The sequence below is a fragment of the Passer domesticus genome, chromosome 19 (assembly GCF_036417665.1).
Source record: "Passer domesticus isolate bPasDom1 chromosome 19, bPasDom1.hap1, whole genome shotgun sequence".
Lineage (NCBI taxonomy): Eukaryota > Metazoa > Chordata > Aves > Passeriformes > Passeridae > Passer > Passer domesticus.
The window spans coordinates 6,764,879-6,791,913 of record NC_087492.1 but is presented as its reverse complement, the minus strand read 5'-3'; the positions used below and the strand labels follow the sequence as shown (position 1 = coordinate 6,791,913).

The following is a 27,035-nucleotide window of genomic DNA, read 5'->3' as shown; positions in this document are numbered from 1 at the left end:
CACTGCTGTTTGCACAGTGTTTAAATGTCTCTCCATGTGAGCCCAAGATCAGCTGTGTTCTTCTCAACAACACCATAAAATTGCCAAGTGTTGTTGTTATTTTGATAGTCTGGGGGAAAACAGCATTAAGGTTTTATTTAGTCTCACCAGAAGTGGTGGCTTTGAGATCACTAATGCTGCCTCTGAAGCTCTCCTGGGCTTACTGGGGTTCGGAGTGGGCTTGCCAAGAAACATCCCACTGTGCTGCAATCACTGCTGCTGGTGTTACCCTGGAACCCTGCTCAGTGATACTCATTACTGACAGACACTTCCTGCACAAGGGGGGCATTAATGTCACTTTGGGATGAAAAACCTGTGCACAGCACAGAGCCCCGAGAGAGGAATGAACACAGGAGAAACCAGGGAAACATCATTGATACAGAACCTCTGGGTGGTGTGGGTAGAGAAAGTGGGAGACAAGGTTTGGTTGTCTTTGGCAAATCTATTTTGTGTATTTTGGTACTTTGGGATGGCCCAGGAGTTGATGTGTGTCTGGATGAACCCAGCAAAGGACACCCAGACCCTGCCAGAGCCATTCAGGCCTTGGGAAGGGGACAGGGTGGGCTCAGTGTAGCTCTGCCCAGAAGATCCCAGCTGGAGGTGCACATCCTGCTGACTTTTTTGGGGATGGTCTTGTGCATGGGGATGTGCTTTTTCCTTACAGGGTTGAAGGAAGAAGAGGAGAAGCAAAGCCCAGTCTGGCTTGTCTGGCTTACAGCTCCTGCCAGCAGTGCCACCCTGTCAGTGCACTGCTGCATTTCTCCCCTCTCCTCTCTGAGTCCCTCTCCTCTGGTTTTGAGGTTGCTGAAGCCTTTCTGACCTCAGCAGTGTCCTAACTTCCAGCTCGTTTCCTTTCTGAACATTTCCAGGGATTCCAGGACGGGTTGGTCCCCCAGGCCCGGTTGGACCCACTGGGCTCCCAGGACCACCAGGGCCCAAAGGAGAGAAGGGACAGCCCGGGGAGAGGGGCCCAGCAGGGCCACCAGGTGAGTCCTGTCACAGGAGATGGTTCACTTCATACAAATTGTCTGTGACAGCAGCTCAGACAAGGCCAGACACACAAGATTGAGCATCTTCAGCTGGTATCAAATCCATTCCAGCGAATTCCCTGGCAGCTGGAATCAGCCAGGAGCTCCCAGGGCAGGCAAGCACCTGCAGGAGCAATGCCTGACCCTGGGATTTCCTGTGGAGCAGGAGAGAGCCTGTCCCAGAAAGCTGCAGAGCAGGATCATGTTTCCCCATCCTGCTCAGGAGCTGTAAGAAAGAGCCTGTGACCTGTCAGCCTTTGGAGCAGAGCTTTCCCTCTTTAACCCTCTCACTGGGTGCCTGTTTTAACTCCCTTTTTTCTCCACCATTTGTGTCAAGCTGTCAGATGCCAGGATGTCAAACTAATGATGCTTTTGTATGTTAAGGGAAAAGGTTATGAGGCCATTCTTTCAGAGAACACTCCATTCCTGGGCTAGGAGTCTTTCTTCATTCCCCAAACGTTCCTGAATGTTTTGATGAAGGTGATACTGCACAATAGGTGCCAGACCTCAGGCTCTGTGCTCTCTGTGTCTGAAAAGCTGTGCCTTGTGAGCCTGAGCTTGGGTATGATTTAAAACTCTGACAGTGCCTTAAATGTGAGAGCAGCCCTGAACACTTTTTGGCATTTTCTGGCAAGCTGTCAGTGGCCCAGGTCTGGCCAAGGATGTGTCTGCTTTTTTGGTTTCTCAGTTTGCAACGAGAGCCTTGCAGCCCCACAGGACATGTGATCTGTCTGCTCCTGGACTGACTCTGCTTCCTGGCAGGGAGGTGACACAGGTGTACCTGGAGGCAAAGAGGATTTGATTTCACACTTTGCTGCCTGTAGTTTCTCACTCAGCCTCAGGGAGAGGGGAGATTTCACTCTTTCAGCAATTGGGCTGCTCAAAGGCAGCACCTCTGAGCCAAGTCCAGCTCTCTCCTTTGCAGAGGAAGATGCTAAACAAAAACAACCAACCAACCAAACAAAAAAAAAACCCAAAAACAAACAAAAAACCCCCAAAAAACAACAGCAAAAACAAAAGAAAAAAAATTTAAAAATTTTAAAAAAATGGAAAACTGTTTCTATTTTCCCCACCCTTCTATGAAGTTCAGGACAGAAATCCTTTGTCTTCTTGCTGCCTTTTCACATGATAGCATCACTAGCACATCCCAAAAGCATTGACACTCCTCTTCTGTCTCTGCACAGGGATGCTGGGACCTCAAGGACCAAGAGGACTTCCAGGAGAAACTGGGATCCCAGGTCCCCCAGGTCCTCCAGGGCCACCAGCCACCCCAAGCCTCCCTCTCACCTTCCAGCAAGGGGTTCTCTACTCACTCCAGCCCACAGCTGAAAAAGAAAGTAAGTTCCCTCCTCATTTCCCTGTTCTCCTGTGGCATCAGCAGAGTGGGCAGGCACAGGGCAGCTCAGCTCTGCTCCCACCTCCTTGCCAGGCTCTGGGTGCAGCTGGACACTCCCTGCACTGTGTGGGTCTCTTGGAAGCTCCTGTTCAAGATGGAGCATCTTGGAAGCCACAGGGGGCTCACCTCTCCAAAATGAAGAGCTAAGTCCCTGCTCTCCTAAACTGTCAGAGCAGGTTTGGAGGATTTTGTTCTTTGTGCCTGTTTTTTTTTAGGTTCATCACAGCTCTGGGGAGGCAATTTGGTGTCTTGTAAGCTTGTAAGAGGGTCTCTGGTGAAATGACAGAGCTCAGGTAGCATCACCTGAGAGAAAGGGCCAGAGGAGCCCAGAGTGGCAGATTAGGTGCTGGTGCACCAAAGCTGTGGGGTTGGAGCCCTCTTGGTGCCACTGTTGTGGTGTTGGAGTGTCAGGGCTGCTCAGGAATCAGCAAGGACTAGAGATTTGCAGCTCTAGAATTACAACAAGGACGTCTGTTAAATCTGTCTCCTTCCTTGACCCTGCAGATGCTTCTTCCACCTGGCACATCCACATTATCCCACATCCACAGAAAACACAGAATTATGGACTGGAAGCCATGATTTATCATGGACTGACACCATGATTTATCCCTTCCCTGTAACAGGAGGGTAAGGGTTTCTTTGTGCTTATGCTGATTTAAAGAATAGATTTATTTGATTTGTGCTGTGCAGGGCAAGAAAAAGCTTTCCAGGAAAGGCACTTGGATTGGAATGCCCTCAGATTTGGGCTTGATTCTCCTGGTCCAGCCCCATGGAGCTGGCAGGTAATAATGAGGGAGCAGAGCTCAGCTGTGTCTGCCCTTGCTCTGCAAACTCTTGGAGCTCCAGCTCTGCTGGGTCTCCCACCTCCACTCCCCCAGAACTCAGCTGTGCCTCTTCCCCAGCTCTGCTGCTGCTGCCCAGCTGAAAAGCTCAGTTGTCTTAGTTACAGCCAAGGATTACTAAGTCTCCCCATGTCTGACAGTTATCTCAAGCTCTCCCTTCCCTTCCACCCACTCTGGTCTCCAGACTCCTTTTTCCCAAAAGTGAACAGATGTATTTTTAATTTAGGGTGAATTTTAACAGCTCGATTTTGTATTCAGTTACTCAGGGTGTATGGGCAGGATGAATAACTGAGGTTCAATACTGAGATTTTCACAAAATACACATCAACATGCTGCATTCATCAGCCTGAGAACAAGGGGGGTTTGCATTACAGTTGTCTCACTCCTCTCAGGGTCACACATCCTGCCTTTTATTCCAAGTCATCCCTAAAGATGGTTTGGGTGCTGCTGCTGCCCCCTCCCTCCAACCACCCTTTGAATTAAACTCTTCCTTGTGATCAGTGGATAAATTAAAAAGTGAATAAAGGCTTTGCATGGCCTTCCCAGCTGATGTGTGAGGAGGGTGAGCTCAGTGTTGTGCCAAATGGGAGAGGATAAATGGTGGATAATTATTTCTATTGTCTCTGCCAGCCCTGGGCAGCCACAGGGACTTGAGAGCAGTGAGGAGATGGTGACTGCTCCATTTCCATCCCTGGCATCCCTAGGCATTCCTCCCTCCTTGCCTGTGCATTGCTTGGTTTGCAGAAGGAGTAGCCCAGAACTTTATGACACTTTTTCTTAATACAAATCCAGCTGCAAGTGCAAGTTATCTATGTCACCATGACAATGTTCTGGCAGTATCAAATTTATTTTCTTACCATTTTTCCTCTCTGTTGGCTGATTCTGCCTCCCACAGGCTGGTGGAAAGCTGATCTGCCACCAGTAAAACTCAGCCTTGTAAATTCTGTTTAGCTTTTTTAAAATGTATTTACTTGTTTTGAAAGGAGCACATCTGAAAACTATAAACACAAAATTCCAGCTGCTGACAGCAGAGGGAAGCATATTCCTGCTAATGGGAATGAGATGTGAGAGCTGTCTCAGGTTATTGTTATTATACAGAGTTTGGTTCTGCCTGAACATGGTTAATGCCTCTGCCTTTATTAATTGCAGCAAGTTCCTGTTGGCAATATTTATCTACAGGCAGAAGCCAGAAATGGGGAGACAAATATTTTCTCAGTTTCCCTGTGCTGTGGTAAAAAAATGGTCCCATTTTTTCCCTCCAGATCAGGTAGCAGGAAAAAATTAAGACAGGATTACTTCATTTCCATCCTGTCTCAACAAATCAAGGCTGTAATGGGGGAATTTATCCCTTAGTCAGAAACCTTAACCCTCAGCCAGAAGCTGAGCTGCTGTTCCCCACTGCTGGGGCTGCTGCTACTGGGACCTCTCACTTTCCCTGCCACTTAAAAATGAGTGATCAGGTACATGGTCTGGAGCCAGCTCATTCCTATTCCTTGTGCTAACATTGGTGATTTCTAGGGAATAGTTAGAGAAAATAATGCAACTCTCACTCTTGAGGGCTGTTTCCTTCCAGCTCGATGATCTGGCAAGGACACATGAAATAAAATTAACCTGTTTTCATAGAATCATCACTGTGGGAAAAGACCTCCAAGATCAAGTCCAGCCACCAACCCAGCCCCACTAAACCATGTCCTCAAAGGCCACAGCCACACATTTTTAACATTTCCAAGCATGGTGACTCCACCCTCCCTGAGGGGAGAGCCAGGGGAAACTGAGGCAGAGAGCTGATGGCGTGCCTGGGATGTCAGTGGTGATAAGGGAGAGGGATCTGTGCAGCAGCATCCCAGCTGCCACCAAGGCCCTTCCTGAGGAAGGAGAAGAGAGCAGATGAAGTCAAGGGGAAGGAGAGGAGGAAAGGAATTGAGAAAACTGATTTCTTTCCAAGTGTGCCCTGAGCTACCTCTGCTGCTCTGGCTGGGCAGCTTTCACTGTGTCCTTCACGGCATTTCTGTGCTGTTTCAGGGTGTCTCTGTTCCATCCCAGAGAACACAGGTACTGAACACAGCCTGACCAGGCCACACTGGTTTCACTCTTCTCTGGGCTTGGATAGGGGTTGGAAAGCTCCTGGAGCAAATTCAGTGTCAAGGTCTTCCCAAATGAAGCATTGGCTGCTGCTTTGGGGTACCCAGGAGCACTGAAACAGAATCCAGCTCTTGAGCCCAGCAGAGCCTGGGTCGGTGCAGGAGGTGGCTGAGAAGGGAAGATTCCTGCTACCATTTGATGCTATTTTGTGGCTGCTCTAACAGTCTCCAGCTGCAGAGAGCCCCAGAATGTCCCCATTTAGAAGCGAGTTTATAAGGAGATACAAGTTCTTCCTGCTGCTTTATGAGAACATGGAGGCAATCCCTTAAAAAAATATGAGGGTTGTGTTTTAACACACTTCAGTCCCATTTCATTCACTGTGTGTTTCATTCAGAGCTGATCCTGGAAAGAAACCTGGCTCTGAGTGAGTCCTGCCTGGCCAGGAAGGAGCTGGCACAGTCCTGTGCTGCCCAGGCCAGGCAGGAGCTGCTGAGCCCTGGGTTGTTGATCAGGGCTCTCTTCTGTGGCACAATCATGGAATCACCTTTCATTAAATAATGTTGAGTGAAATGTCAGGAGGGGTAGATTTGTGGGACTGTCATGGTAATAATGTGCCATTTAGTTGGAAGTTTTGGAGCCCACATCTTTATCCCTGGCTTACCTCCAGCAGAATTTAAACCCTGGCTGTTTGCAGTCCATCCTCTGCCCCTCTCAGTGGATGTGCAGTTCATTTTGTTGATCTCTTTAAAAACAAAAGGCTCTGCAACTGTTAAAGTCTTCACTGCTGTTTGATGCTCATTTCCCAATTTCATCTTACTCCCAAGCTGTGATAGATTTGACATGGTCAAATAAAACTCAGATTAATTGGATTACACACTTCACTGGGGTACCTTTCCTCCTGAACATGAGAAGAGTCTCAGTTTGTTTCAGGGCTGTGAGGAGGGGGAAGATGAATGGGTTTAGAAACAGCAGTCAGAAAAATACCTGTTTGCATTCAGGCTTTGGGCACAAAATGTGGTTCTTGGAGGGATCTGGGTTGGACCTTGTGCTGTCCTGCTGCCAGGAAGGCATTGCAGAGGTATCCTGTCATCCTTGGCAGCCAAAGCCATGGCACAGTTTCCCCTGGGAACTGCTTTCAAACACCTGCCTTGGAAGCTCCCTCTATCACTGCCAACGCTCCAGAAGCTGGGAAGGCTTCACAACGTGGCTGCTGAAATTTCTGGAGAGTTCACCTTCTGACCTTTGGGCTGGACTCTGCAGAGTAAGCAAACACCCTTCTGACCTTCCTGGTGTCACTTGACATTTGCAGTGAGACATTCCCAGCCTTTTCCTGCCCAGGGTTCCCCTGAATTTTACTGTGATGAGTTACAGGGATGGGTGGAAGGAAACATGAGTAAGCTTGAGGTCATGGGCAGGAGGAGGTGGACATTATTCCTTGATGGCACCTCCAGCTGTGGAAAATGTGGGATTTTCAAAGGGTTTGCCATCCTGGTGACCAGAAGCCAACATCTTCATCCAGGTTAAACAGGAGATTTATTGTTGGTCCTCCAGCAAAGGGTCAGGACAGAAAGCCTTGGTAGCACCAGGATGGGGGGCTCCCTTGCTTGTTTTGTGGCCTTGTTGTCTTGGTTGTTCATTGAATTTTTGCCCCAGGTTTCCATAACTGTCCCAAAGTGTTGTGGGGTGCTCAGATGAAAGGTGCTGCCATACAGGTACCTGCCCAGATTACAGGTGTGCCTCAGTACAGGTCCACAGGCAATGGGGGTGTTGGATATGGTTTTGGCATTGCATTAAATACTGGGGGTTGCTTTTTTATTTACAGTTGTGGGTTTTCTGTTCAGCTGCCAACTGAATAGAAACCTATTGGCTCCAGGCTGAGGGGGGATATGGACAGCTGCAGGCTGCTGGGTTTTGTTCTTGACTGGAGAGAGCTGAGAAAGATGTGCAAAAGCACAAAACTCTTCCAGTTCCTGCTACTGCCTTTCCCTTCCCTGCTCCACTCCCATTTCTCTCCATTTCCCAGAGCTCACCAGCTGAACACCTAAAATAATCTTAAAAGGCAGGAAAGTTTCCTGAGCAGGTGGAGGGGACAGAGCACATCCCTGGGCTTTCCTGCATCCTTAGACCTCAGGGCACCTCCCAGCAGCACCTGCCCAGGTGAGCTGGCCGGGCTGGGGGCTGTGCTGCCAGGGAGGCTCAGCAGGTCCTGGTGCCAGGCAGGAGGGAGCCCACAGCCCTGCTTCACTTGCCAGGCAGCCACAAGCCAGCTGTGTGGTGAGGATGGTGAATTGGGGTCAGTCATTCCAAGGAAGGATTGTACAGGTGGATAAAACACCAAGGTTTTGAGAGGAAGCACAGCTTGTCTGGGGTTCTCAGGGGTGAGAGGAGCTGCTCTGCAGGATGAGGGTCACAGCCTGTCGTGGTTGTGATGGAGACAATACAAAGCAACACTCCATTTTCAGAAGGCTTCAAATCTGTTTTTATTCTAGCATGCATGCTTTTTATACATTCTTATACAGCTCTTAAGTTTACAGTTTACTCACTGGTCACGAGAGACAAGCAAAGTGCTTATTGGAACAGGCAGTTGCAGGTTTCTCTTATTTATCCTTCTTTCTTTCTTGGTTTCTGTGTCAACGACCTTGGTAGAAAATTCTTCCAGGGGCAAACACGGATCCTCTTATCAAACTCCCCTCTGGCTCAAGAAGTCGCTGTAGAACCTCTTCCACAGCAGCCTTGGAGAGCAAGGGCAGCGCTCCAGGAGCCAATTCAGCATCCTGCAGCACTGCCGGCCCGCGGCCAGCGACGGGCGCCAGAGCATCGCGGAGAGAGCCGGCTGGGCTCGAGTCTAACTGAGAGCCGGCTGGGCTCGAGTCTGAGAGCCGGCTGGGCTCGAGTCTGAGAGCCGGCTGGGCTCGAGTCTAACTGAGAGCCGGCTGGGCTCGAGTCTAACTGAGATCCGGCTGGGCTCAACACTGAGATTCTGGCTGGGCTCGAGTCTAACTGAGATCTGGCTGGGCTCAACACTGAGATCCTGGCTGGGCTAGGACTAACCGTGATCCCGACTGGGCTCGAGTCTGAGATCCGGCTGGGCTCGGGTCTAACTGAGATCCCTGCTGGGCCGGGACTAACCGTGATCCCGCGCTGTGTCCGCAGATGGAGAAGCCCAGCTGGCCTCCACCGTCATCGACACCATCATGGCCGGAGTGCCCGGACCGCGGGGAGCGCCGGGGCCCGTGGGGCCGCCAGGTGACAGCGGGGCTGGGCCCGGGGCTGGGCCCGGGGCTGGGCCCGGGGCTGGGCTCGGGGCTGGGCCCGGGGCTGAGTCCGGGGCCCGGGGCTGGGTTTGGGGCTGGGTCCGGAGCTGGGCCTGGGGCAGGGCACAGGGCTCGGGGCTGGGTTTGGGCCGGGCCCGGGGCTCGGGGAGGGTGGCGCGGCCCCTCTGATGGAGCGTGCTTGGCTGTGGGTGCCTTTAGGAGCGGAGGCCTCCTCGCTGTCCAGAAGTAACTGGGTTTTTATCTGTTGATAGTGGCTGATTGTTTGACCTTTCCGTCTTGAGAAAAGGGCTGATTAAAAGGTGGTTTTAAAGGTTGTCCAGTGATCCTTCCTGAGAGCAGAGTTGTTCTCGCCCTGCTGCAGACCTGGCCTGTCACTGCACCAAGCAGGGGCTGGCCAGAGGCTCTGTGATGTCTGTGGAGACTTTGGAGCCAGTTTGAGCAATTCCAGATTTTCACCACTATAACTGAAATCGGAATCTGAGATGGAAATTCAGTGACAAGCCTTCTTTCTCTCTGTGCTGATGGGTGGCTTAAATGATAATATTCCTGCAAACGTCAGCACTTCCCTGTATGATGCATATTTAGGAGTCAACTCCCATTAGTTGCAGAAAAGGCTTCTCCTTTCATTATGAGGGCCTTTCATTTATCCTTCAATTCCTTTATTCTTTGACTTAAGCATTTGTATGGTGCATTAATGATTGAGGCTGATTCAGCTGTACTTTATGTATAATGTCCACATTGTTTCATCTCAAGGGTTGTGACAACTAAAGCAGAGAGGAGTATTGCTAAGCTCAGGCTAAGCAAATATCCTGTCTCCCATCTGCAGGTATAATTTAACAGCTACTGTTGAGATATAATTATTTTTTCAAAAGGAGTGAATCTGTTAAGTCACTGTGTGAGACAAGTTGACCTGTTTAGATGGTGCTTAACTCATCCTAGAAGCAACTTTCCTGTGGTACAGATTTTAAATTAATTTATTGCCACTGCAGTGAGTGAAGACCAAGAGAGAGCTTTGCTTTGCCTCTCCTATCTCTGACCAAGTGCAGCAGCCCTGGGGCTTCCCTGGCACCTGAGATTGTTTCTGGAACAGCACCTGCAGTGTCTCGCTCTCATGGAGCTAGTTTAAGTTTTCTCAAAAATTGCATTTTAATGAATGGAAATGTAGTTGTTACTGACATCCTTCCTACCTATTTTCACCATTTTTTTCCTCCCAGAGCTCTAACATCCCCCCTAGGGCATGGGGATGTGTTCTGTCAGGATGTGGGTGTCCAGTACTCCAGTGTTTGGTGAAGGGTTCTCACTCACTGGGAGGCTCGGCAGAACAGGAAAGAAAGTGCATGCCTTTGGAATTTAGGGTTCTTCCTTCTAAGTCTCCTTAACATTGTCTCCAATTATGATTCCCACCAGGGCCACCAGGTGCTTCAGGACCCAAAGGGCCCCCAGGACCCATTGGAGCCCCTGGATCACAAGTAAGGTGCTTTGGTGCTTTGGGGTGAAGGGCACAGGGGGTCAGGGGTGAAACATCATCCCATGCACAAGGAGGGAGGGTAATCTTAGATCTGCTGGTTTGTTCCTCATGAAATTTTCTGATTTATTTCCTTTTTCTCATTCTGGATTAAGAGGTTGAAATGGTTGTGCTTTCCAGAATTTCCGTTAATCATAACACCACATTGTGCTGCTGCTGTGTCAAAACATTTCACTGTGGCCTGAGTTGGTGCAAAGGATCTGACATGGGCTTTACTAACACAGTGACAGAAAAACTCTGCATTTCCTGTGGAACACATAAAAAGAACAAAAATGCATCAATGGGAATTCACCAATTCGCCAGAGTGAACGTGTTAAGCCTACTTTTCCAGACATAGCACATTTTATTCAAGAAAAATATCACAAATTCCCATCAGTTTGATTATTTATTGATACAAACATTGTGGAGGGGGGAGATAATAACGGAGTGGGGGAAAGCTCAGTCCAAAGAATTTATGGTAGAAGAAGGGCACAGTACTCAGATGGATGGAAAAAGCTGATTAAATGGAAAGAAGTGAAGTCATGAATAGGGAACTGCCAAACTACTCCAAACTGTGGTTGGCTGATACAAAGGGACTCAGTTTTGGGAAGAATATTGCTTAATGTGGAGGTAAAACAGCAGCATCAAATTTTTCAAAGGAATCCCACATGACTGGAGAGCACAGAGAAAGGTTAAGTGACTTTATAGAGGGATGTAACTCAGATCTGATCAGAGGAGGTTTGGAACTGAAAACAGAGAGAGAAGATTTTTCCTATGTGTTTATTAACCACTTTGAAGAAGCAATGAACAACGAGTTAGGGAAAGTTTGCCAGTGTAGCAGAATCCTTTCAATTAGGAAATACTCTGGAGAACAATGAGAAACTCCAGATAGATACAAACACAGTGAGAGATTTGGCAGCCAAATGACAGATGCAGTTTAACATCATTAAATATAAGGTAATTCACAATTCATAAGTAGATTCTGCAGCAGAGTCTGGCTTTTTGACACGCAGCACACACTGTAAGCCTTTTATTTTTGCACTATGGAATTCAGTGTTCTTGAGCATCCCTGTCTCACCACACACTGCTGAGAGCTGTCAGGAGCAAAGGATGCTTTTGGACACTTGGGCTTTGTCCATGCTGCATGTTTGACACAGGGCCAAGCCTGGTTTGTGCCCTACCTCATTTGGCAGTCCCAGGGAGCTCCTAAGCCAGGCCTGAGTCTCTGAGGAGCTCAGCTGAGCTGGTGGGGCTGGCTGCAGGCAGGGGACAACGTGCTGCTGGTGAGCACTGCTGGCTCCCAGCTGAAATGGGAGAGGGCTCCTCATTTGCACCCCTAAATCACAGTGTGCCCCCTCCTTGGGTCACTTCACAGGCTCTGAGCTCCTCACAGCAATGCTCCTTTCTCTGGGCCTACAAACCCCATTTCTCTGGGTGCTGATGTGGGGATTTGGGGGCTGTTCCTAACCAGGCTGGCTTAAATCCCCAGTGGCCTGGAGGGGAGCTCCAGACTCACTTCTGCAGCCTCCAAGACAAGGTGCAAGTCACTTGAGGTGGAAAAAAAGCATCTTGTACGTGGCTGTGGGGGGGCAGGAGAGCTGACAGGCTGAATATAAACAAACAATATTGTTCTCTCTTGGTCTGGTTAATAACTGTGCCTTCTCTGGGTGGATAAGTGAAGAATTTGGATCGATTTCTGCATAGCAGTTCAATTAGTAGAAATCTGGAGACTGTGCCCTTCTTAGCCATTGGTGACTGCTTTATAGATTTGTTCAACCCAGGGAGTAAAATTATTAGCAGAGATTGGGCTTAATTTCAAAATTGTTTATTAGGGTGAGTGAATAGCTTCAAAATAATTTCCACTACACAATCCAATTAATTTTCAGGTATGTGTGCTTGCTCCTGCCACCCACTGAGGCAATTAAGAAGCAGGGGGAAGCAGTGGGGATTTTTAAGCTAAACATACTACCTGTGTATTAATTTCTTCTTGGTAACTGAGAACAAGAACTGTCCTGTCATCCTGACCCCAAAAAAATGTTACATCAGGGGCCTGCAGTGCATTAAAAGAACCAAATAGAGTGATCTACAGAAAGTGCAGGGCTCAGGATATCTGCAAACAGAGCTCCTGTTGTGTTTGCTGGAGGGAAAAAGAGAATCCTGCCCAATTGCTTAATGGGTGTATGAGGTTTTCAGGAGCTGAGGTTCACTGGGAAATGTATTCAATACACCTACACAAAGGTTGCACAGAAGAAATTAATTCCTCCTCATTCTGCATCTCTTCTAGGGCTTGCCAGGATCTCCAGGACAGCCTGGACCAAAAGGATCCAAAGGAGACCGAGGAGAGAGAGTAAGGTTCTACAGGCACAGGGAGATTCCCACAGCATTTGGGGGCTGTGGAATTATGCACAGCACAACACACATCTGTGACCACAGCCACCACCAACTTTAAACTCAGAGTTTTTGGGGTTTCTGTAGGAACCAAGACAAGGTTTTCTGTACAGAGAAATAGTTGAATTCCTTGCAAAGTCAGGTATTCCCCAAAGAGATTAGCAGATTTGCTAATTTAGATTTGCTAATTTAGATTTGCTACCCCAAAGACATGATGTATAAAGGCCTGTGGAGACCAACTCTCTTCCACCAGCCAAATCTGTTTAGTGTGGAATGTTTTGAGAGTCTAACTGAATTATTCCTTCTGTGACACTAAGGCTTTAAAAACTCACCAGATTTTCTTGAACCAAAGTTATTCCCTGGGTCAAATGATGTTCTTAAACATATTTGGAATATACTGAAATCATGCTCTTAATGTTTATGTGCCTCAGTCCTAAGTGGGCTGTCCAGTGCTGATAACTAAACAGAGAGCAAAAAGGCTGTTTGAATGTTAATTCCAAACTGGTGAAGTTTAGGAACTACCAGAGAAATATCTGACAAGGGTATAAATGTGACAGATTCCCAGCCCAGCATTCAAGTACTGGGAAGGGTTTGAAAGTGGCATTTGGGCCTTTGGCTGCTTCTGTCCAGCTGGACTGCCAAAAGGTCATGGTCTGAAATCTCTGGGTGAGTCCAGGAGCACAAAATCACTTGGAAGTGATTGGAAGAGGATCATCAGCCCTTAGGTCTGAAATGGGCACCATGGATTGTGGAGAAGCACTGAGACCCCAGCATGGAGAGAGCCAGAGGAGGGGCAGAGACAAGGAGGAGAACATTGGCTGGTTCCTGGAAGTGATGGATGTCTGCAGTGGTGGCTGCACTGCCACAGCTGTGGGAGACAAACTCCCTCTCCTTCCAGTTTCCTGTCCCACAGATGGGGGTGAGTGGGGGCTGCAGGTGTGTGACAGAACCTCCTCTGCATTCCTGCTCCCCTTCCAATCCAGCAGAGCACAGGGATGCCTGCAAGAGCCAGGACAGAGCAATGCAGATCAGTGAACTCCACTGTGCTGACTTCTCAAATTCCTGGGAATAACCAGCCATAGACAGACTGCTCCTCTGCCCAGACTGTGCAAGGTGCTGGTTTCCCTCTCCTGAGGGATCAGGAGCAGCAGATATCTGAGGGTGGGGCACTTCTGCCTTTGGAAACCTCTGTTCTATTTCAGTTTGGGGTGCTTGGTCCTGTTCTTATGTAAGACATCACTTGCACTTCCCTGAAAGACAGAGTGACTGTTGGTCAATTTTTGTAACACTTTCCTTGTGCAGCTCAGCCAGTTTGGGCATGACTTGGCTTTACAAATAGATTGTAGACTGATGGAGTTCTGGGACTAAAATTCAAGATTCTGGTAGAGAGCACAACCTGAACTGGTGAGACGGATACACAGATTACCAACTACATCCCATTGCCATTCAATCTTTATTTTCAGAAAAAAAAAATAGAAAGGCATGGTGTGTGGCAAAGAGTCACATTTCCATCCAGGAAATGGATAAAACTCTTTCTCAATGATTTATTTAACATTTTGCTGTAGTTTATAGTCAACCATATTGCTAATATTACTGCCAATATTACTACTAGTATGCCATATTACTACTACACTTATTTTGAAACAAAATCCTGTTGCATTGTGCCCATTCACTCCTGACAGATCCCTTAGAATTTGGTTTTGTTCCCTTCTTGCTGGGGATTTAGAATTGTAATTCTCCTCTTAGGTTTGGGACAAATGAGATTTTCAAATATCAAAATGTCTCGATAAATAGAAAAAACCCCATATTTCCTGTTAGTGTGGAAAGGGAAGCTGACAGCTTTTTCTGTCAGAATTTCTGTAGGATGCTCTGTGTGCTTTTTTGTCTATTGTGAGTGTGGCTTTGAATGCTGGTTTTGACAACTACATGCTGCAATTTTGGGTTTGGTGGATAAAAATGAGGGCTCGAGCAGAGGAGCTGTGCAGCTGCAAAGAAAAGCAGAGGGGGGGGAGGTTTACAACGTCTACTGAGATTTGAGAAAATGTTATTATACATTCTTCCTGCTTAATCTTGGAGAGAACAGATGTGGGAGAGACCTGCAGCAGTCAGGGCTCAGCTCTGTGTGCTGCTCACGCTCAGCCTCTGCTCATCCCAAGCACTGCCAGCCAGGGAGGCTCCACAGCCTCTCCAGGCACTTCAGAGCAACAGCCAGGGAGGCCTGGGGTAAAAGATATTGCCAACATCCAGCCTAAATATCCTTTGATCCCCTTTAAGCTGATAACATCCTTTCTGTTCCTCCTGGACATGGAGCACAGGCTGTTTATGTATTTCCAGTCTGTTGTTGTGCTCCTCTCTGAGATTTTTCCTCTTGCCTGTGCTTTTTCACAAGCTTTGCTCCCTCCAGTGCAGAATCCAAGTATTTCTCTTTGAAGATACTGGGAGCACCTGACTGGGCTTTTCCCCCAGAGCTCTCCCTGTCCATAGGGGTCTGCTCCTGGTGCTGGCAAGAAGGAACTCATTCCATGAGAATGTTCTGTAGGTGCCCCTTGGTTTTATACAAACTTAATGGACACAAACCCAGCAGCTCTCCCTTTCCACTGCAGAAATCTGCCACCATATATGTAGGGTTTTTGGGGGGGGGAAAGAATGGGTTTGTTGCTGTGTGTGTCTATAAAAGGAGAGCAAGGGGAAATATGTGGCTGTTTCATTGATGGATTTCTATGAATGCTTTTACATTTTTCCTCTTCTTCCCAAGCTCCTGCTTTCTCACTGAATAACCTGTAACTGCTCTCCTGGTCAGGGATTCTGCCCTGCCCCCGCTGCTCCAGGGTGGGAACAGTGTGGAGGAAAACAGGGGAAAAAAATAGATGTTCAGTTCAACAGTTTCATTCTGCCCCAAACCAACACTAGTTCAGACTGTTTCTCTTAAAAATTTTAAAAAAAGAACAAAAACCCCTCACTGAGAACAATGTGAAAATTAGCACAGCAGGAGAAAGAAACAAACCAACCAAAATATTGTACCTGTGTTTTGATCAGTAGCTGTGGGGTGTGTGGAGCAGGAGCAGATTAAATCAGTGCTTGGTGGGAGTCTTGGGCTCTGTTCTGGCTGGGGCAGCAGCAGCCCATCACTTCTACCAGAGAGAAGAATGCAGTGTCTTTGTAAGGAACAAATCTCCAGCCAAATTCCTTCCTGGTATAATGTAACTGACTGCTGGAAAGTTCAAAAAACCTGCTAATCGTCTTACAGAGAGGGCACTGAGCTCAGGAGCTCTGAATCCAACCCAGCTCCTCCAGAGCCTGATGGGATTTGGAGCTGATACTTGACAGAAAACCATAACCCCCTTTTGCTGTCTCTAAGTGATAATGTCAAGGGAGAGGAAATTTTTTTACACATTATCCCAAGTGTAAGGTTTTTCTCCATTAAGCCATCTTAATTCCACTAGTAAAAATTACACTGTGCTCATGTCAAGTGGCAAAGTATCTCCTAATGACACTGCCTTTATTTCCAACAGGGGCAAGCAGGTCTGCCTGGAGAGAGGGGCATTAAGGGACTTCCTGTAAGTGCTGCACTGGTGGGAGGGTGCCAGGCTCAGGTGGGGCTGGTGCCTGGCACTGCAGGTGCCTCTGGAGCTGCTTCAGAGCTCAGACATTTGTTCCACAGACACCCTCACCTTAACAAATCCTCTGCAAATGAAACATGCCTGGTGTAAAGCACAGTGCTGAGGTGACCAGGGGGCATCAGGGGGGCTGTGCTGTGCCTGCAGATCCCTCTGGCCAGAGCTGGGCACACCCAGCAGCTCCTGGCACCACCAGAGCCCAAAGGAGGGCACAGTTAAACACCTCAAAGTCCATCAGCTGCTCTCAACTCCCTCCTGCACCTCAGCTGGCCAAGCTGAGCTGGAAACCCTGTAATGAGGTTAAGAGAAATCTCCAAATGATTTTTTGGCAAAACCTGAACAGATGCCCAGAGGAGATGTCTGCACTGGCACGTATGGCCAGTGGAAACAAACCAATGGTGATGTGGCTGACAGAGATCTAGTGGAGAAAATTGGGGTTTTTTTGGCTGGCAGCTTCCAGAGAAGCCCCAGACCCTCTGGGAAGGTTCTCATCTCTCTTCCTTGGTTCCACCTCATCATTTCATCAATTCACACAGCCTTTTCCTTGGTCCTTCCTCCTGTGCTCACCTCTGCTTTGCAGATATCTCAGGGATATCCAAGTTTGAGGAGCCCAAGCCTTTTCACTCCATTTTAGATTGTTAGTTTTGTTTTATGTTTAGCTTAGAGTGGTTGAATCTCTCCCTGTCATCTGCTCTTCAGAAAGTGCATGAACTTGCTGGCTGGGGGAAACATGGGAGCAATGTTCACAGCACAGAGATATTTGTTCAAGGAAACCTTAGTGAGCATCTTCAGAGGCAGACAGTGATGTGACTGATTAATGAAAGCAGAATGGAGGGTTTTTCATCCTGTTCTAAATCAGGATGAAAACATGCATGATGGGGGGAAAGGAGCAATTTATCTGTGGTTTAGCATACAGTGTTGTTCACTGAGAGCCCAGTGAGATGTTTGTGGCCTTCCTGGGGCCCAGGCCATGGCAGGTGGCTCCTCCTGCAGCTTGGCCACTCCTGCACAAGTTCATTTGTGTTAGAAGTGGTGGTGACCTCCTGGGAAGCTGACAGGAGCCAAGGCAAAGCTCAGGAGAGCACTTTGGCCCTTGGCATGAAGGTCCATGTGTTTTCTGCTGGTGAAATGCTTCTTTAATTTTTCTCCTTTGGTGGGGAGGGATCCAAGGGATCCTGGAAGGCTCCTCAGCCACATGTAACCAAGTTTCCTTCCTTTGTTTCAGGGTGAACCAGGCAAGAAGGGTGAGGAAGGTGACAAAGGCGCTGATGTAAGGATGTGTTTCTACTGTTTTACTTTTGGTTTTGTCACTTTGCTGTCCTTCAACCCTTTGACAGGTGGGTTTGGGGGCCAGAGGGTGAATGTGCAGAGCAGGTGTGCCTTGGGTTTGAATTTAATGTGTGCCAGAAATCCTGGTCTGTGAGGTTTCCGTGGCCATGTTGTCACCATGTTCTTGAACACCTCAGTGCCCAGAGGTTGTTCTGTCACATGGAGCTGGTTGGGAATTGCTTCCCTATTGTCCCTCCCAGCTGCTGAGGGACAGACTCCCAGAAGAGATCAAACTGCATTGGAGTTCTCACATCTCTGCTCTCAGTCCCTGAAATACTTCCCAACATCTCTTTGGCCCTTCAAACCCACACTTAAGGTGACAATGACAACAAACTACAGCCTGAGTGTACATGAGGAGCTCTTTGAACAGGGACTCCTCCTGCACTCCTGCTTAGGTTATCTCCTTTTTTGCATATTTTCATTTTTAAACATTCACACTGCAGATTTTGGTGCTATGAAAGTGTCATTATGGACAAGAAGCCTATTCTGCAAAACATTCCAATGTTAGTTGTGTTTTCTTTCTTGCAGGGGGAAGGTGTCCAACAGCTTCGAGAAGCTCTGAAGATTTTAGCTGAGAGGGTATTAATCCTTGAGCACATGATAGGAATTCATGGTAAGCACTGCTAAGGTTTTCTTCTCTAGGGAACCAGGGCTCTGCTTAGGTTTGATGGTTAAACATCCTCCCACTCTCCTGAGCTCTCTGGTGTCTGTTCAAGCCCCATTTTCAAAACTAGGTTCCATGATTTAGTTCTAAGTTCAGTTCCAGCAGCTGTACTACTTCCTCTGGCTTTCCAGTAGCAGGTGAAATGACCCTTACAGTGATTTTTGTTACAGTTCAGGCAGCCAAGTCATGAGCAGCAGCTCAAGCCATGTGGCACAGATCATCCACCAGCTTCCCACAGAGCTGCTTGTTCAAGTCTTCAGGCCAGATCATTTAATCCTGTTAACAGCATCTTCCAAGTGACTTGAACACCACTGGGGCCCTTGCTTTGTGCAGCACCACATTTTGCAGAGAAAGCCCAGACAGTGCTGCCATGCCACCCTGAAAATCAGTGAACCCTGAACATTTTGTGATCATAACTTACATAAAACCTATTTTCACAGTCAGATTTAAAGAAAGTCCCACATGTTCTACATTCAGATAGATTTTTGTGATCTCTTGAGGCTGTTGGCTCTCCCATCACTGGTACAGTGTGTACATCAGCCCTTAAAGAATGTTCTTGTTCTCTTCCCTTAGCCACAGGATGGTGTTGGTTATTGTCTGGTTATTGCCAGACTGCTCCTTTTGGGGTAGCCAAGATCAGTTCTCTCACAGCTGCCAAAACCAGCTGTGCCAGAACAACAAACACCTTCTGTGTTTCAGAAACACTGTTAGAGGCAAAATGTTTGGCTCTGCTATCCCAGCCTGTGAGCAGCAAACCTGTTCATGGCACTGAGCAAGTCCCAGAGCACTTTTCTGTCCTTGACACACGGAACCTCACTCCTGACCTTGTTTGTGAGCCCACCTCACACCTCCCCTCTGATCAGCATCCACTTTTATTGGGATGTAGCCTTTGGGAACTGATTTAAGCTGTGGGAATGCTAAGCAGCTAAAATGCCCAGCAGTCCTGACAGTGCCTCACTACACAGTAATAAAACACTTCAGGCAGCACCTTGGGATCCCAGCCCTGTTTGGAGCCAGCAGTGCTGGGATGGAATTGCTGTTGGACCCTTCCAGTGCCAGGGCATGGCTGGCCTGGCCTGGAGCCTGCTCTGCTCAGTGCCCTCTTGCCCTTGGAGGCCCCAAGTTCTACTTCCAAAAGCAACAGGCAGCAACAGCATAACATTTTTGGGAAACCCTGAATCACTACCCCATGATTCAACCACACTCACCCTGACCTTACCTCTGCTCTAGTCCTGCTTCACTTCTCATTTTCATTCCAAGGGTAGAAAAATGTATTTTTATGCTGCTTTGCTTTGGGCTGGTGGAGGTACCAGGGAGATGCCCACCCGATTTCCTAGGCAGCAAGCCCTGACAGCTGGGATGATCTCCAGGGAAGACAGAAAGGGGGGTTCCCTGGATGTGTCCATTAGAAAAGGGGATTTACAAGAGCCAGGGTCTGGGCCTCCTTTGGCTTTTGCTTTGTACCTTCATTTATAGTGGTATAAAGCAAAAAAATCACATCCTTAGGAATCTTCTGTAGACCCTGGGAGTGGGGTTCACACAGCCTTGCCCCAGCAGAGCTGCCTGATTTAGCTGTTTTTCACATTCTCTTTGGAAATACAGTAGCAGCAAGGCATGTGCTGCTGTTATTTTGAAACAGTCATTTCAGCAAACCATTTGTATTGATCTGTTACTGCTTGGGATGGAGATGAGTTATTTACACTCATCTGTGCTTCCATACCAGTGTAACTGCATCAGCAAAAATGGATGGTTTTTAATTGTGCACTGTGGTTGGGTCATATTTAAACACCTATATTGTATGACTTTAGGGTTGTTTTTTTTTTGTCCCCTAAGTATTGATAATTGTATTCCTACTCTGTGCTTTTGAAATAGTTCCATTCTTTCACTTCACACATATTTTAGGCCCTAAAAAATACTGTTTAGAAAGGGAACTCGGAAAGTAAGGCATATTTTCCTTGTGCAGTTATGTTCATCTTTGTGTAAATGGTTAAAAAGGCCCCAACAAACAAAAAGACATTAAATAACAAAAAATATTTTCCTTGAGCACAGATCTCCCTGGACTGAAAGGCACCACAGAGGTTTAAATCACCAGCACCAACTGTCTGGTCATGTTCCCAGTGTAGGTGTTAAGCATTTGACCACAGGTTCTGGGGCAGCCCAGCTTTAAAACCCCACTCAGAAATGCCAATCCCATGCTCTCATTTTCCCAAGAAACTTCCCACTGAGTGTGGTTTCCAAAACCACACCACCCAAGCAACAAGGCAAAACATCCCAGCAAACAAACCTCTCCTCTGCTCTGGGAGGGCAGCTGGAGCTGACCTGGCCTGGAAGCTGCAGAGAGCAGCCCAGCAGGACACAGCAAAGCCCAAATTGTTTGGCAGGGTTTGGTGCCAGCAGACAGAGCCCAAATCCTCCAGCAGCCAAAATCTCACTGGAAACAGAAACGCTGCCTGTGGGATCAAACCAAGGCTGGCACGTTGGGCTCCTGGCAGGGAAACACAAACATCCAGCTCTGGAGGCAGAAGGAAGAAGAAATTGGGTCATTGGAAATGATGAGGCAGATCAAGCCACCAGCATCTGTTGCTGAAGAGTGGCCCAGAGCAGTGTATATTTAATTTGTTTAGCTGAGGGAAGAGCAGGAGGTTGTTACCTGAGGTACTCTGGGAGCAGGGACAGCCACCACCCATCCCCAGAATTATTGCTGATTTGGCTGCAGCCCAGGGTGGGCCAATCCTTCCAGTCAATCCTTTCAGTGCCTCCAAATGTCCTTTACTAGGAGTGAAATGGTACTTAAACCCTAAGAGCATCACTGCTCACTGCCCACCAGCTCATCCTCCAACACCAGGAGTCTGTGGGCAGTGCTGAGTGGTTGCTGCAGTCCAAGTAAATTCATAATGAATATAAGAACAGCACTTTAGAAATGGAACTGCAAAGGAGAACAGGCCCTGCAGTAGGAGCACTTACCCCAGAGAGCTCAGGCAGAGCAGAGGGGAAACATCTAATGCAGGAGAAGTGTGATGGCAGCAAAGCTGTAGCTGCAAAGCTGCTTCCTGCATGGAGAGCAAACAGAGGGAGCACACTGCTCCAGAAGAGGAACCACTCAGAAGGGCCCATGAGTGTCTTCCTCAGCCTCCCCTTTTAAATAGTGCTCTCCCGTGACTTTCTCTCCTTACAGACTCTTTGTCTTCCATTGAGCCAGGCTCTGGACAGGATGTGATCCCAGGCTCCCCCCTGAGAAGCAGCATCAAGATCAAGCGAGGAGGAGCCCGGCAGCCCCAGGCCCACCAGATCCTCTCCTCCCTGCTGGATGATGCTGAAGCCAGAAGGAGAAGCCACCGGATGAAGTAGGAGCATCTCTGTGTCCTCCCTGCCTGTTCTGCAGTTCAAGATACAGTACCCAGTGCTTAATTGCACCCTGCAGATGAAGTGGGTGGGAGGCTGCAGTGTTGGTGGCTGGGTTTCCTTCCCTGGCCAATACTGAGCCCTGGTTGCAGGGAATGACTTATCCATAGCTCAGAGAGGGTTTTGAGAATGTTTTCCTTGATTTTGTTGTTTTGCCTTTGGAATAGCAGTTGTCAGGTGTCTCAGAAGCTGCCTACAGGAGTGACACCTCCTGGCTGTGCCTCGAGGGTTTAACCCTGCCCTTGTTCTCTCACTGCCCTTGACAGTCACTCAGTAAAGCTCTGCTTAACTGGCCAAGCCCATCCATCCCACCCAGAGCCAAAGCCAAGCCTCAGCCTTGTCCATTGCTGCAGTTGGAGACATCTGCTTTTATTTCCTTCATGACCTGCAAGGATTTCTTTTAAGCAAAGAACAAATTAGAATACCAAGTACATTTAAAAGTATTACTCTGAAAATTCAGGTGGCTCTCTGGACTTTAGCAACAAAACCCTGGCTTTTCATGTTGCTAATTGCATGTGAGTGACATTATTTCTATTTGTGGTTGGCTAAACAAGGACTTGTGATGCAAATGTTCATGGAAACATTGGCTTTCTGTCTATCTTCACAGAGTTTAGACTATTTCTGTGAAAACATAAAGCAGTTTGCATGAGATATGATGGAATTGTGCAAGAATTTTCCCATACCATGTTCAGCTTGTGCATACATCCAGAGATAATTAATTTAAGTGGTGGCAGTAGCTATTCACAGAAAAGGATATTTTGCAATAGTTTCTTAATCCTACAGCAATCAGGAAAAATGTTTTCACAGTGTTTTGTTTTAATCTTGTGAGTAAATCCTCATCATTTGGATCTGGAGACAGTGTAGGAGCAAACCACAGCCTAGGGAATTAGAGTCTTGTCAAGAGCTTATCTTGCACTGGGAGTTAAATACAGAGTCATTTTCCTTTTTGCAATAACTGGTTATTTTAGGGGAAGTACCAGCTTCCAGGTTTAAGAAGTTGAACCTGCCCTTCGGTGACAAATGAATCACCTGCTGTGCTAACCAGGTCAGACAAGCTGATGTCATTCATGTAGACAGTGATTTTTGTTAGAAGGGGGAGATTAATCAACAGAACTGACTGGACTGCTTTTTTACTTTTTAATTCCCACATTCTGACAGTTCTCAAATTCAACCCAGGACAAAAGTGAGCAAATTGAGTTGTGTTATGGCCCCTGTGTGTCTGGTTCCTGTGCAGAACACAGCTGTGTGAGCAAGCTGGGCTGCACTGCTGCAGGGTTTCTGTCAGAGGCTTTCCAAGGAAAACACTCTGCAGTCCCTGTGTTCAGCGCCCCAAGGGATCTCCCCAAGGCAAAGCCCACTGGAAATAAAGCTAAAAATGGAGGAGCTCTGCCAGCCCAGCATTAGCCACACATTAAATTGACTGTCCATAAACACTGTGAACATGGCAGTGCTGCCAACAGAGACCAATCCCAATCCTTCCTCTGAAGACCTGGCATTTCCACAAAGGAGCAGGTTACAGGCTCCTTCAGGATGGCTGAACCCACAATACCTTCACCTGGCCCTGCTCCTCAGGAATCCAGCCCTCCTCAGCCAGGTGAAATGGCACAAGCTGATGCTGAGCAAGCACCAGAACCTTTCTTTTACTGCTGTGCAGCTGAATAACAACCAGCTGTGCTGGAGGCAGCAGGGATGCAGGTCCCTGCCCTGCTTTTGCATCCTCCCCTGCTTGGCCAGTGCCAGCTCTGGGTCTCATTCAGCCCACCCGGTTCAGGTTGTGCTTCTGAATGATTGAATTTCCCAAGAAACAAGTCCAGAGCTTTGCAGGAGCCTGAGGAGGTCCCTGGCTGCACTCTGAGTTACAGCTGGAGTGTGGTGTAGAGAGACAAGAAAATGAGTAAAACTCATGTCCAGCAGGTTCCTGGGCTCAAGGAGCCGTCCTGTGTCTGCAATCCCTTTGGGAGAAGGAAATAAAGCCTCTCTGAATGCATGTTGATCTAACTCTAAAGCCAGCATTAACTCTGAGGATGTCTGTGGTGCTCTGAGAGCCCAAGTCCCTCCTTCACTACTGGCAGGGCAAGAGCTCTGTTTGTGGCCAGCCAAGCAGCTGCAGCCATGGGAACATTCTTGGAATAATCATTCCATCTAAGAATTAAATGTAAAAAAAAAAAAAAAAAAGGATGTTTCCTCATTTGCAGACTCATTCCTGTGCAGGAATTAAGAAGTACTTGGTTACCTCTATGGTGAATTGGGACTATCTTGGTCTGGATCACATGGACACTCCAAGACCTCACTGGTGGCTTCCAGGAGACAAATCAGCCACTTGCTGTTGGAAAATCAGGCCTGGGGAGTGAGGCAAAATCTCAGTTCAGTCTGAACTCATGCACTAGGCAGGCTGGTGCCAGCTGTAGCCGAGGCCACAGGAACAATCTGTCCTCATGGCAGCTTCAGGAACCAAACCCAACCAAAGCAATCTTTAAAAAGGGAAATGGGGAAATTGAGTTTCACTGGTGCTGTAGCTGCAGGGTTGAATTTGGCGAAGAGGGAATACAATGAGGCCATTTCTACTTCCCTGGCATTTCAGAGGCTTCACACTGAACTGAAGGAGAAATCTTTCTTTCTCAAAGTCTGTCTTCTGAATTCAAAGTAATGCTTTAGTCACTCACATTGGTGAGGCATTCATACTGACATAGATTTGGAATTTTGTATTATTTAAAACAAATTACTGACAAGATGAAAGGAAAATTTAATGGAAGTTGTTTGCAATTAATCCTGCCAAGTCAATTGTCAAAAGGCTGTTCAGGTTTGGGTTGAGACCACTTTAATTATTGATAGTATGAGCTATGTAATTTTTTCTCCTTGCTTTCTTCAGCCCCATCTCTCTGATGAGGTTCTGTATCTTTAAATGGGGAACAGCAGGATTATGCCAGATGGACTTTCTCTCTCTGCTGGGGTTTCATTCCTCTGCACTCACACGAGGGCTGCAGCACACTGTTGTGCCACCCCAGTTTAATTCAGTTTAAAGGTGAGCACAGCCTCACACACTGCCATTGATGACCAAGCAAACCACTCCACCACATTCTCCATCATGGGCAGGATCCTGAGGTTCACTTCAGCCAGGGCATATAATGCTTCTTGCCATGTCTATGTAACTTAGGGGATTTATCTTGAATGCGTGCTCATTTAGAAATATATTTGAATTGAAATGTTTAGTGCTTTATCTTACATACATACTGTGCAATACCATAGTGTGTTCTTTTCCTTTTTTTTTTTTTAATTTCCTAAGACTTTTTGAAAATCTTGATGTTTGTTTGAGCTCCAGTATGTTTTTGACTTGGCTCAGCTCTGGTAGTAGTAGTGTTTTCCTTGCCCTGAGCTAACCAGAAGCAGCACATTGCACAACCAAAACCCTTTGCAAGTCATGCACCCTCATGTTCACCAGCAACCTGGAACTCCTGGGAGGCAGAGAATGCTCCTCTCCAGAGGGTCTAATTTGCACTTACTGTAAGGAATGATAGCAACCCAGGGAAATAGGAATTAACTAGAGAGAAGAGCCCTCACCTGCTCCCACCAAACTCCACAGTCATTTTGCCATCAGCTTTCATAGGAACAGGCCTTAAAAATCAGAGCCAGCCCTGGAGCAGCTAGTGCTGGGGCTGTGTGGGCTCTGCTCCAGTGTCTGCCATGAGCTGTTGTCACCTGGGACCCTGAGCACTGACAAAGGCTTCCAAAGACAATCAGCTTCTGGACTTCCCTCCTGATGCAAGGATTGGAAACCCATCCTCCTCCTCTTCTGTCTGCCTCAAGATGACATTCCACTGGGGGTGTAGGGGTTAAACTACTCAGAGTCTCTGTGATTTCTTGGTTTCCTGTGAAACCAAGGGATTGAAAGGTGCTATAATTGTTCACGAGGCACATTCCCAGCCACAGAAGGAAATGGTAATTTCTTCAGCAGTTATTTTACACAGTACCTTTTTTATTTATATCAGTGTGTTTCGTATGTGTGCCAATGGTCCTGGCTTCTCCTGGGGATCAGCTTTACAACCATTTGGTCTTTTATAGGGCAGCCATAGGCAGTATCTTGCAATCATGTGTAATTTCTTAACTTAGAGCAAGAATAAATCTCGTCTGACAGGATGAACTCATTTATGGCAGGCTTTAATGTTTGTTGTAAACACAACCTGTTTGTTCCATCTCTTGCATGGTTACTTATCTGTTTTCATATTGCTATGTTATTGTTCAAAATATCTATTTCTCTTTATTTGCTATGGGGTTTGTTACTGTATATGGAATGTTTTGTATTCAGCATTTTCTTACGGAGCAGAGTGGGAACAGTATTCAAGGACCCACAAATACCAAAGAACCTTTCATGTAATGCACTGAGAAATAAACTTACTGTAAATGAATATCATGTCAGGTGTCCTCTGTTTATGAAGTTCAGAGCAAGTTCAAGCAAACTGCAGCCTGGAATCAGGGCTTGTCCTTCCTTGCATCTCAACCTTCTCTTTGGGAAAGCTCCTTTACAGGGCTCTTAAAAACAAGATGGGCATGAAGGCCCTGCTGTGGGCTGGAGGGGCAAAAAGGGCAAAAAGAGCAAAAAGGGCCCTTCTTGCCTAAAACCAGAGCTGAGTCTCCCTGCCCTCGGTGGCACTGACTCCTCTGCAGGTGTTGGACAGAGAGATCTGTCTGCAGGACACACAGAGCCACCCCTCAGCATTCCCAGCCACCAGAGCCAAACACGGGGACACATCCCAACCGTGGGGACACATCCCAAACACAGGGACAGATCCCAAACACAGGGCACATCCCAAAATCAGGGACAGATCCCAAACACAGGAGCTAATCCCAAACATAGGGACAGATCCCAAATACAGGGACACATCCCAAACAGAGGGACAGATCCCAACCAGTGGGACACATTCCAAACACAGGGACACATCCCAAACACAGAGACACACCCTGCCCTCATGGGGAGGTGTTTTAGCTCCTCAGGCAGCCTCTCAGGTCACCTTTGAGCACCTTGCTGTGCATTGCAGAGTGAGGCTCTGCCCAGACCTGGCAGATTCCTCCTCCAGTTCCTGCAGGAATTCTGTGCCAGGGCAGTCCCAGGGACCCCAGCTCTGCCTGGGCCCAGTGAGGGCACTCAGAGGATGGGTGGCTGCAGCAGATTGTGAGGGGGAACAAGTCAGACAGAGAATTGTGCTCTGTCCAGCAGTGCAAATTTAAATCTGCTGATATTTGCAGTGTTCCTCACTTCCCCAAAAGTTTCCTCCCAGTACAAGGAAGTCGAGTTGGCTCAGCCAAGACAGCAAGGGCTGCCCAGACCCCGTCCCTGACATCCCCTGGTACCTCCTGGGCATCTGCCCCCTCCAGCAGCCTTTGGGTGCTCTCTGAGCATGTCTCTGGGCTTGTGGAGTCCCCCAGAGTCATCTCTTGTGGCAACTCAAGCTGCCAGAAGAGGATGTGGGTAAA

General features: G+C 47.7%; 1 protein-coding gene and 1 long non-coding RNA gene across 5 annotated transcripts in view; one reads left to right on the top strand and one right to left on the bottom strand.

Annotated features, from left to right (window-relative positions):
* Positions 1-25,969, top strand: part of COL26A1 (collagen type XXVI alpha 1 chain) — a 169,322-nt gene extending 143,353 nt beyond the window's left edge. For 2 of the 4 annotated variants that reach the window (XM_064394324.1, XM_064394323.1), the window contains exons 7-15: positions 909-1,025; positions 2,252-2,404; positions 8,541-8,633; positions 10,070-10,131; positions 12,451-12,513; positions 16,067-16,111; positions 17,397-17,441; positions 18,029-18,113; positions 21,340-25,969. In XM_064394324.1, the coding sequence (XP_064250394.1) occupies positions 909-1,025; positions 2,252-2,404; positions 8,541-8,633; positions 10,070-10,131; positions 12,451-12,513; positions 16,067-16,111; positions 17,397-17,441; positions 18,029-18,113; positions 21,340-21,512 (836 nt within the window). In that variant the 3' untranslated portion in view covers positions 21,513-25,969. The remainder of the gene's footprint in view (positions 1-908; positions 1,026-2,251; positions 2,405-8,540; positions 8,634-10,069; positions 10,132-12,450; positions 12,514-16,066; positions 16,112-17,396; positions 17,442-18,028; positions 18,114-21,339) is intronic. The other 2 variants (XM_064394325.1, XM_064394326.1) reach the window with 2 other exon arrangements.
* On the bottom strand, positions 7,843-8,627 carry LOC135283475 (uncharacterized). Its single transcript, XR_010349224.1, has 2 exons — positions 8,517-8,627; positions 7,843-8,119 (listed from the first exon to the last, which is right to left on the bottom strand). It is a non-coding gene; the product is annotated as an uncharacterized LOC135283475 (long non-coding RNA).
* Positions 25,970-27,035: the final 1,066 nt, after the last annotated feature.